This window comes from Ciona robusta, chromosome 1, assembly GCF_009617815.1.
Source record: "Ciona robusta chromosome 1, ASM961781v2".
In the NCBI taxonomy this organism is placed as follows: domain Eukaryota; kingdom Metazoa; phylum Chordata; class Ascidiacea; order Phlebobranchia; family Cionidae; genus Ciona; species Ciona robusta.
The window spans coordinates 13,509,645-13,520,500 of record NC_143235.1 but is presented as its reverse complement, the minus strand read 5'-3'; the positions used below and the strand labels follow the sequence as shown (position 1 = coordinate 13,520,500).

Here is a 10,856-nt window from a genome sequence, read left to right as displayed (position 1 = left end):
ACTAATTTACCTTGACTAAGTTTAGAAGTCTCTGTTCACAACTCAAACTAAACCGTTCTTTCAAATAAAAGAAACAGCACGACTATAATCGTTTGCTCTAAATAAACAAGTCATTATAACGCGTTGCAAGTTTTGCAAATTGACAAAATTGATTTCAATAATTCTGAACTGCTTTTTTGTAGATATTTAAACGTTGGTTACAATATTATTACATTGATTACACAAAACGAATAATTTTAAAATCATATTTTCCATGATAAAAAGTGTATTTCAGTTTATACGATTCGTTTTATTTACTTATCTGTTGTGTATATAACACAACCATATTTTAACTAGTAAACCTGTATGTATTTTATCTACACAAAATGATATATGTAATTTTAATTTATCTCTTCGATTATGGGGCCTAATATGCACACGCAAAAAACGGGGTAATCACATCTGCGCAGAACACCCGTGTTATAACGAATATCGCTACCCTGCCACGCGAAAACAAGTTTTACATTTATTCGTTCTTTAATTTGAGCCATTCGCTTCATATTTCAAACTATATGCGTTGCCTGTATACCCCCGACCCAACTAAATCAGCGAACTTGAACAACTGAACTACATTCCTTATGTCGACATTTTAAAAAAGCCATGTAAGCGATTTTTGATCATTTACAAACACGCCACTGTGTACTGAGTATCAACAGCGGTTTAGTTTACAACCGCTGCCGGTAATGAACCCCGGGCATGTTAGACACCAATATAAGTGACGTAAATTATGACGTAATGGGCTATTGCGTAATAAATGATGACGTATTTAATTTTCCGTTATGTATATGGATGAGGGCCTACGGCGAGGCACGGGAGAGACCTAAGATTTAAGTCATCAGTCGGCCCATTTTGCCCCCTTTGTATAATATAAGTGTATTTTGGGTGCGGTACGTATTGTAGTTTATAAACAAAGATGAAAATGAATGAGATTTTTTAACCCGTGTTATGACGTAACATGACGTCATGAGGACGTAGGTTCTTAAAAGACTGATTCATGACATGGATAATACGGGTGAAAACGATACGCAGCACTTAACGTGAAGATAGCTATATAATCAGGAGCCGGCAGTACAGCGGTGAGCATAGTATACTTTACATGGTCATTAACCGTAATTATTGGCTGCACCGAACAGTGTCGATATGCCTATATAGCTGTCGTATATTATAACGGGGTCGCTAAAATGCATGTAAATTTACTTACCCCCCTTGGCGACGAAATGCCGGATTAAACTTATCAATCTTACCCAAGCAAACAAACGACACAAATAACCATTTTGATTATATTTTTATTCTTGAGTAGTTTTAACGAAATTTACTGATTACAGTGAATTATTGAAGCAAGGTTTTTATCATAATAGCGTGAAGGGCCGTTTGTTTTACTTTCTGTAGTAATACACCAAGAAGACGGTGAGTGCGACCATGAAGAGGGCGAACATTGCGACCGGCGAGTCGACTGTCCATTCGCTGGATTTGCCTGGAATTGTAAAGATGGCTGTGTTTGACTTGTTGTGTTTGAATATCGACTGTCGTAACATATATGTGCGTATACTTATTATGCCCACTGTCGAGCTATAACAGGTCATAGTGCCTTAAGTTTGGAAACAAAGACACAAAGTTCAAACCCAGGGTAAGCAAGTTAACTTACGTTCAGACATGCAAGTAACTTGATCCGCACCAAGAGTTGAACCGAACGGACACGAACATTTTGCGAACCCATTGATATCATTACAGTAACCATGGCAACCTCCGTTGTTCTGCATTCAGAGTTTATAAATTATACCCTACTATTATTTCAGAGAATGAAGCTTGGGGGGGATTTATAATTGACGCCTTTAGTCGAAAACGATTTGCAAAATTTATTTATAGTTAAAATACTTCAACGGCTGGTGAAGCCATTGTCACGACAGTTTGGCAATATTTAAGTTAATTTTTGGCGGGGAGATAAAATTCGTCACTACAAATGGGGCTTCACTGAAGAGTTAGGAAACATAAAGTACTGAGCTGGTTTAAACTTACGAGGGCGCATGGGTTTGGTTTCTTGAAGTAAAGAGGTCCGGAACTGACCAGGTGATCTCCCTTGTAATTCTCGCTAACATCACGACGTCTACGTCCCGTAGGAGCGGCGCAGGCCTGTTGTTTGTTGGAAAGTTGTTAGAAAAACACTTATATTTACACATATATATATACACCTGCTACCATCAGGCATTATGCAAAATATAGTCTTATTTTAAACTCTCATTAAGTCTTGCCGAATCGTAGACGAAACGTTGGAATAAAGTTAACGTTCGATAAACCAAAGAAGTGGGGAAGAATCTTTAAGGGTAACAGGTTTGACAGCCATGACTCACGTGTTGGTTGCATGTGCTGTTGATATTGATGTCGCACACAGATACCATACAGTGGATGTAGATGGATTGCATTGGAATGCTAACGTTTGTCCATGTGAAGGATTTGAATTTAAACTGAACCTCAGTCGAGTTGTAATTCTTCAAGATTACAATAGATTTAGCTGCATCTCCTGCGAGTACGGGTGCCCTGCATCTGTAGGGGTTCGTGTGGTTATATAAATATTCTTCGATATGAATATGTAAATATAACTTATTGTACTGTGTAGTAAAAATTGGACACTTTTATTACATAACATCCCATATTTCTTAATCGTGTCCATTATCACGTCACATTAAACACTTTTCATATTTAATTGTTTGTAACTTACCCGTTCTGGATAAGATCGTATCTTTTGGAGTCAGAAGGTGACGATGTGTGTGTAGCCCAACACATCATACCCTGCGAATAACATTTCGTTAAAAATAACATAACTTATTTTTTATATGTCTCTAATTAAACGATGGCGAAGATCATATTATTGAAACAGCGAAAATAGGGAATCAATAGAAAAACGACAGTCATTAAAACATGCTTTAGCTAAAAAATGAACAATGTTATCGTATTTTACATGAAAATGAAACTTAAAACTATTAGCAGAAACAAAACTTTAAAGTTGGTGTTTTAAGAAATCTTGGATTGACTGACAAGAGTTAGCCTCGAATTCACAACCTTCTAGTATTAGAAACTAAGTCTTACTTGTAAAATAAAGTTAGCTTGGAGTCCATCAGCTTTTGCTTGGACGAAAACATAGTCGGGAACTTGAACAGTTGGCGGGTTTCCTGTGAGTGGGGATTGGAAAGTTGTGCTGTTGAAGAAGCCGAAGGAAAATTTGAAAGCTCCTTCGCCAGAGATCCCGGCCAACTTGATTTTCCTGTAAGAATATACAATTTAGATTTTTTTACCAAAAAAACTGAGGCATGTATCTCTTTTAATGGTAACAAAAACTTATTAAAATCAGCAAAGAAAAGAAACTTAGAAAGAAAAGCAAAACAACAGTCGTTAAACAGGCTACTGGTGAAAACTACTAGAACAATAGGCATATGTCTAAGATGGGTAAGATAGGACACCTTTTTATTATGTTTGCTTGACCATTTGTTAGCAAAGAAAGAACATTCAAAGAACTATAAGCCGTATTCTCACGACTCCCCGCATTGAACGTTGTTGATTGTTGAAAACACGATCAGGATATTTAAACATTAAGTGCTAAAGGTGTCCCGTTTTTCCCACTATATTATATGTGAGGTTGTGACAGATGTTAAACTACACCGTAGCGCCACTGTTGGCCCTAAAGACTTTGAAAATGGTGCGAGCGGTTGGTAGATTATTCGGGATCGTAGTTTATATTCTATGTGGGCGAGGTTCTTTTATGGGCTAAAATTGGTCCAACACCCAAGACACTTTATGTAGTTCGGGAGTGTGTTTATATAAGGTAACTTACTTAACAACAGGTACAAGCATCGTGCTGTTCAAAGTGTATTTCTTAATGAACGAGCAAGTGAAGTTCATACAGCTATCCTTGTAACGGTGGATAACGAAAGAAGCGTCGTAGGCAGGAATCTTTGACAAGGTGTAAGTGAAGTTGATGTGTGTCGCGGATTCCTGGTGGCAAATAAAGTTAAGCTAAAGCAAGGATACTTTAAGTTAAATTTATATATATTAGCGTAGGGTAAGATGGGACACCTTTAGCACATAATATCCAAATATTCCGACCTTGTTTTAAACTACAACGGTCTATGAGACAACGGTCTATGAGAGTCGTGGGGATACGGTTTTAGATTTCTTTGATTGTTCTTTGTTTACTATCTAATCGGACGAGAAAATAGAAAAAAGTTCCATCTTCCCCCACCCTACTATTTTGGTTAAGTTGAACACCGGTTATTTTAGAGAGCTTTAGAAGCCCTGGTTGTTTTTGTAATAAATAGGCACTTGGTCTTTTAGATAAGGTAAAGATATTCGTTCATTTATTCATATTGTTGGACTGGTTTAGGCTTAGAATGGTATTATGCAAGCCTTTAGGTAACTCTGTCTTAATTACATTACAGGATTTTTAATAAAGAAGAGCAGGTTATACGAATAGTGTGCCCGCGAATCCTTATAGTTGTAGTGTGCCCGCGAATATTTTTTATTTTATAGGAATGAATGAATGTAAACTTATTTATACTCCGATGGCGGGGCAACCACAGTCGTTATAACACGGATGTTTTGTTTCATACACCTCTTGCCCGCTTACACTTATACGACTGTAATTTTGGAGTTGTCCATTTTTTATAATTATTTTTTTTTACCGTTACATAAACACCACAGGTTTGGAGCATTGTGAGATTGAAGGTGGCTATTGTGGCGTTTTTATGGCGAGGAAGGCAGTTAACCGGAATCCCTGTGACACCGTTTGCTGGGTTGACTGGGCCTCGTGTTATCGCCAATTTATCGTTAGATTCAAGGCCGAGTTTTATAAAACCCGGTTTTTCAATCCTGTGACATAAGTTTGGTACCTTTAAAGTCAACAATAAGAAAAGGCTTCTATGCTAAAAAAACAATAATTGCTTTGTTATTCTAGTTATTTCAGGCCGTTTTTAACTTAACTGTAATCGACACCAAAGTTTAAACTTACGTAATTTGTGGTGATTCGGAGCACTCAACGGTGGCTGGATGCAGGAAACAGTAAAAGTTTATTTGATAAAAAAAGGTAAATAAAGTAAAAAATAAAAAACTGTTTTCTAAACCATTAATCGTACTGGTTTGTTCTTGCGTGGCCGGGCACGACAGTCGTTATAACACGGATGTTCTGTTTAATACACCGCGTGCCCGTTTACGAGTTATAGCCACACACTCACATATATATATATATATATTGAATGGAACTTTTTGTTGTATTTTTTACAATTTTAACAATCCACAAAAACGAATCGCTGGCTTTAAGCATAGTACACTGTTAGTGTACTATGGTTTAAGCTATTGTCCTTAAGTGTCTTACCCAAGGATACACGTACCAACAATGGTAACAGCATTAAACCGCTTGACCGTATTGGGCCAGACAGGGATAGGTTCACGACCATTATGCTAAAGGGCCCGGAGAATATTTATAGAATAATCAAAACAGAGAGGAGTTCAAATCCTTCCCGTATAAATAGTAATATCAATACTTTATAGATTAGGTAAAAAGCAGTAAAAGACATGCATTACTATTGGGTAAGATGGGATACTAATACCATCTGAATACATCCAGAGGTGGGAAGTATGGGATACTGTTAGTATCCCATTTCATAATCGCTTTGAATAATTAACAACGTTCTTTTAAAGACGCGGGGCTATATGGTTATGTAATATCTGTAAATAGTCTTTTATTACTACCAAATAAGCCGATAAGATAACGAGAATATGTCCCATCTTACCCCACCCTACTATATGACAATATATATTTATGGATATTATACTTACATCCTTGGGCGCTTGTATCTGAAATCAAAACAAATTGTTAAATTAAAATATGTAGTAATGGCCCAACATATATAGCCTAAGTCTATAGCAGCGTTTCTTAAACTGGAATAAATTCTTTGTATTTAGAGGGTAAATAAGCTACCAATTAAAATCCACATCAGTTGACGGGACAGAAAAATTGTGCCAATTGTGGTACTTTACAAGTCATTGAACAACTCGTTGCCAAAAAGCTAACACATCCGTCGCATTAAATATAACTGATGTAATAAGTTGTTTTCGCTTTTTAATAAATTAGCGCAATATTAAATAATGCTGGGGGTAAATCTGATATAAGCATCTTTGTTGAAAGGGTAAAGCATAAAAAAAGTTTAAGAACCACTGGTCTATAGGGCTTCATGGCGTGTTACGTCTCAGGACGTCATTCATATATGCATAATTAAGTGGGATAGAAATATTAAAATATTCTTACCTTGAATAAGAAAGGCAACCGCCACACAGGAGAAAAATAACTTAATGTTCATTTTGATGTTTAAACTATTCTAAAGGATAAAAATCTAGCTTATTAAATATTCGCTCTACACAATAAAAGGGGAAATATTATTTTATTTAGACACAGACGAACAGTAGTTTTAGTTAAACTTGTTAAAAAAGTCGCATTCACATAATTTGCCCCCCGATTGCAACCATATTAACTACCCTGCTAACTGTACGCGACAGCCACGATAAATTGACATTAAAAGCGCAACAACCTATGTATAATAGATACATGCTTACACTGTATCACCAGGATACAAATACATATCATCCAAGATCTACAGCGTTTTATAATCAAGATTATGAGTCAGAGCTTCCACAGCCATGCATCCTGCGCGTGCTTCTTCATTGTTTGACGTTCATACACCTTATGCTCTCTGTTCAGTTATAGCATAGGTGTATTCGTATACATTAGAAACCCATGTTGTATTCATACCCCTAATGCTCACTGTCAAGTTATAATATGAGTGTCTACTTATACACCAAACATTTATATAGTAAACTCATACGTCTCATGCTCACCGTTGAGTTTTATCATATGGGTTTCTTTTAGACACCTGAAACACATGTTGTATTATAATACAACGTATGCTCCCTGTCGAGTTATAACATGGGTGTCTACTTATACATCGGAAACCAATGGTTCATACACCTCATGCTCACAGTCAAGTGATAACATGAGTATCTTCTTATCGTAACCGGCTATTTCCCCCCCAGCCAATTCCCCCCAATGACTATTTCCCCCCGTGACCATCCCCCCTCCTGGGTGTCTTGTTGTTATAATTGTTAACTGATCATCATTGGAGCGTGTGCCACACTCAGATTATTATGCCTGTTTCCAATCGCCGCTCGTTATTTACCTAATTATTCGTCGCGTTCCGTCCCTTGGGCGCGTGCGGCACACGTGTGTTTTGGTCTTTCTGCTTTGGAGCCAACATTTCCTTTGTCACAATGCAGCTGTTTAGTTGGATATAGCACTTGTAAGTACTGTGATAATGTAAGAACTTCTTTTTAGGGGAAAAATCAGTATTTGCATAGAGACTCGAGCGACAGACAAAAAAAAAGTCCCGAGGACCAAAGAATGTATGTATAAACTTATATTCTGTGTAATAACAGTATCCATATTTAACCCACAGAATTATACATATAGTTCCGTGAGGGTTAGGTGGGACACCTTTAGCAGCACACCATATCCATATAACCTGATCGTGTTTTAAACAATTAACAACGGTCCATGGAAGGCGTGAGGCTACGGTTTATAATTCTTTGGATGTTCTTTGTTTACTATCAAATGGGACGAGGAAATAGGGAAAAAATGTGTCTCATTTCCCCCACCCTACTGTACATATCGCATAAATAATAACTAAACGGTAAATTGAAAATAACAGGAACACAGATACGACTGTATATAACTATTAGTAGCTAGCAAGGAATAGCATTACAACCATAGATTAATCTGAGAACCGCATAATTGCAATGATTCATTGTTATAGTTATGATTCAATGCGTGCTACTGTTGCCGGAAGCTCGAAGCGATTCGTTCCTTTGTCTTCGATCTCCGTTATTCTTGCAGCGGAATATGATTCACTGAATATCGCTACGATAATTTAACGGGTAGGAATATGCGTGTACACATTGGTTTTTCCTATGCTACATTTTCAACGTGAAGTTAGTATAGATGTTGTAACTTATTTAACCCCGCGTAACAGGGCAATGGTAAGTAAAACACGTTTTGTGTTGTTTTATTTCATATACACCCATGTTTATTACATATGTACATTGTTGATAATTATTTTTTTACCTTTCGCTGGCTGGCACGTAAGACAATCTATTAGTGACCAATGGATTGGAACAATTACTGTAAAGTAACTTTCTTAAGAAAAAAAAACAAACGTCAACAGTCATTGAAGTTCAAAGTTATGAAAAAGGGTACAGTAGCTCTGTAGTATATTCTGTGTAGAAAACATGAAGTGTGCAGTAAGAAAAAATGTCGCACGAACCGAGTTAAAAAGAAAATATCCCACATGCAAAAAAAAAAAATCCTACACTGGGGGAAAAGAAAAAAAGGTAATGTGTGTACATTAAAAAAAAGAAAGGTATTACGTGTATTTAAAAAAGAAAAAAGGTATGATGTGTACATTATAAAGAAAAAAGGTATTATGTGTATATTAAAAAGAAAAAGGGTATTACGTGTACATTTTAAAGAAAAGGGGTATTACGTGTATATATTATAAAAGGAAAAAAGGCATTACGTGTACATTATAAAAAATGCATCTTACGTCTAGAAGCAATTAGAAAAAGATCTTCAGTGTATAATAAGAAAATACAAAACGAGCATGCGATATTGCTATTCTCATGAATCATATCCTTCGTCGTCGTGGTACGGGTCTCCGATTCTATGCTCGGAAACAAATCTTATCGTTCTTGTTATTCTCTTCTTTATAACGAGCTATGATTTATCCTACTCGTTAAATTATCGTCGCTATATTCAGTGAATCATACTCCGCTGCGAGAATATAACGGAGATCGAAGACAAAGGAACGAATCGTTTCGAGTTTCCGGCAACAGTAGCACGCATTGAATCGTAACTATAACGATGAATCATTGCAATTATTGCGGTTCTCAGATTAATCTACGGTTGAATGAATGAAACTTACTTTATCCTCGCGTGGTCGGAAAACGACAGTCGTTATCACACGAGTTTAACACCTCGTGCCAGCTTACGAGTTACCATGTATGTTACTTTGTAGGTGATATTTTTTGGGGATTTTTTCTTTTTTTATGTATGGCTGATAATTTAGACAACCCATTAGTGACCACTGGATTGAAGTAAGTGCCGTTAAGTGTCTTGCCCAAGGACACATACGCCAACAACGGTGGCAGCGTCGAGCCTTTACCTCTGGGTTACAGGCAGGCGCGCTAACCACTATACCACGGCGCCGGACAAAAGGTGTCCAATCTTCCCAACCCAACTGAATGTAAAGTTATGTTGGGTAATAATAATATGGTTGCTGTTCAATTATAATGTCCCATATATAGTAGGGTGGGGAAGATGAGACACTTTATCAGACGATACTTTTTCGTTAACTAGTGTAAGTTTACAATAAACACATGGTACAGGAGTTGTACAAAGCGTATTTACACATATTCTTTACCAATCACTCAATCCTCATACGTCATAAGTTTCATAAGTTATAATACATGTATAAATACATTCTGCCTACTGCTCCACAGTCACCAATGGCGACTAGAACCCGTTTTGTTGGTTACTTCAGATTTGTTTTTGATCGAGCCCAGTCGACCGTTGTAGTAAAAGAATTAATTAATATAGCAGGGTGGGGGTAGATGGGACACCTTTTCATTTTGTTTTCTCTTTTCATTTGGTAGTAAACAAAGAACATTTGAATTATAAAACCATATCTTCACGACTTCCACAGATTGTTGTTAATTGTTTAAAACACGATTAGGCTATTTGGATTGTATGTGTTAAAGGTGTCCCATCTTCCCCGACTCTACTATCTTATGCTAATATATTTCATTTTAGAGTCCCATCTTCCCCCACATTGTAGTTTTGTATGTTATCATTACCAAACTTTGAAAGATTTGCTTTTAATTTAGTAATGTATACCTCAGGGGATATTCAAATATATGATCCTGATATAATAAAAAGATAATATTTTGAAAATATGTTCGAAAATTGGTCATTTGCACTTGGTGATAATTTTTGAAAAGGGGCTTGTGCCAAAACCAGAGTAGTAATAACCAGTTTGTAGCAAAAATAAAAACTTTATCAATAGTTATAATCAATTTTATGTTATTAAAGAGCCTAAACAAACTAAAATGTACATTGCTTTAATAGATAGATTGTGTTTTTCCAATTCCAACGACACCTTACTTGTTTTAATCGTGACAAAACACGTCACAAAATTGTTAAAGCGTGGCCGCTCTCATTCAGAAAGGCGAGAGGTAGTGTTTTCAGCAAAAAACGAGAGAACAAAAAAAACGCAGGATTCGCTTTACGAATGAATCAGTCACGTGACCAGTACGTTCCTACGTCACAACCACGAAGCTCGTAGTAAAAAAAGGATAACGCTAGAGATCACTGTTTGAGGACGAATATCTACGCCTATACCATAGATACCTTGTAAGGTACCTATGCCTATACTGGACCAATTTTAGTACGCAAAATATTTTTGGAATCAATTTTGGAATCAATTTGAATTTACCACAAAACGTAAAAGTAACGTGCAAATGACCAATTATCGAAAATATTTTCAAAATATTATCTTTTTCGTTCAAACAATATTTTCAAAGTATTATCATTGTCGTTCAAACAATACCAACTGTTATGCAATAATATAATATATAGGTAACATGTTAAAGTTAAAAACTATAGCAGTAGAGCAAGAAAAGGAATGTTTAGACTTAATTTTCAAAGCGTACAGTATTATTTACGT

General features: G+C 36.3%; 1 protein-coding gene across 1 annotated transcript; it reads right to left on the bottom strand.

The window, feature by feature from the left end:
- Positions 1-1,309: 1,309 nt before the first annotated feature.
- LOC149743488 (uromodulin-like) lies at positions 1,310-6,463 on the bottom strand. Its single transcript, XM_089885438.1, has 11 exons — positions 6,335-6,463; positions 5,866-5,883; positions 5,039-5,072; positions 4,713-4,899; positions 3,866-4,026; positions 3,124-3,298; positions 2,756-2,826; positions 2,388-2,580; positions 2,056-2,169; positions 1,685-1,793; positions 1,310-1,513 (listed from the first exon to the last, which is right to left on the bottom strand). Exons 1-11 carry the CDS (start codon positions 6,384-6,386, stop codon positions 1,416-1,418), a joined length of 1,212 nt encoding a protein of 403 aa, XP_089741564.1. The 5' UTR covers positions 6,387-6,463; the 3' UTR covers positions 1,310-1,415.
- Between the last annotated feature and the right edge of the window lie 4,393 nt (positions 6,464-10,856).

Excerpts from the sequence above, each read along its gene's own strand:
- LOC149743488 (XM_089885438.1), bottom strand. The coding sequence starts at position 6,386 with ATGAACATTAAGTTATTTTTCTCCTGTGTGGCGGTTGCCTTTCTTATT. Across the intron at positions 2,827-3,123 it reads AAGCTAACTTTATTTTACAA|GGTATGATGTGTTGGGCTAC; the intron begins GTAAGACTTAGT and ends TGTTATTCGCAG. Across the intron at positions 2,170-2,387 it reads ACAGCACATGCAACCAACAC|GCCTGCGCCGCTCCTACGGG; the intron begins GTGAGTCATGGC and ends AACAAACAACAG.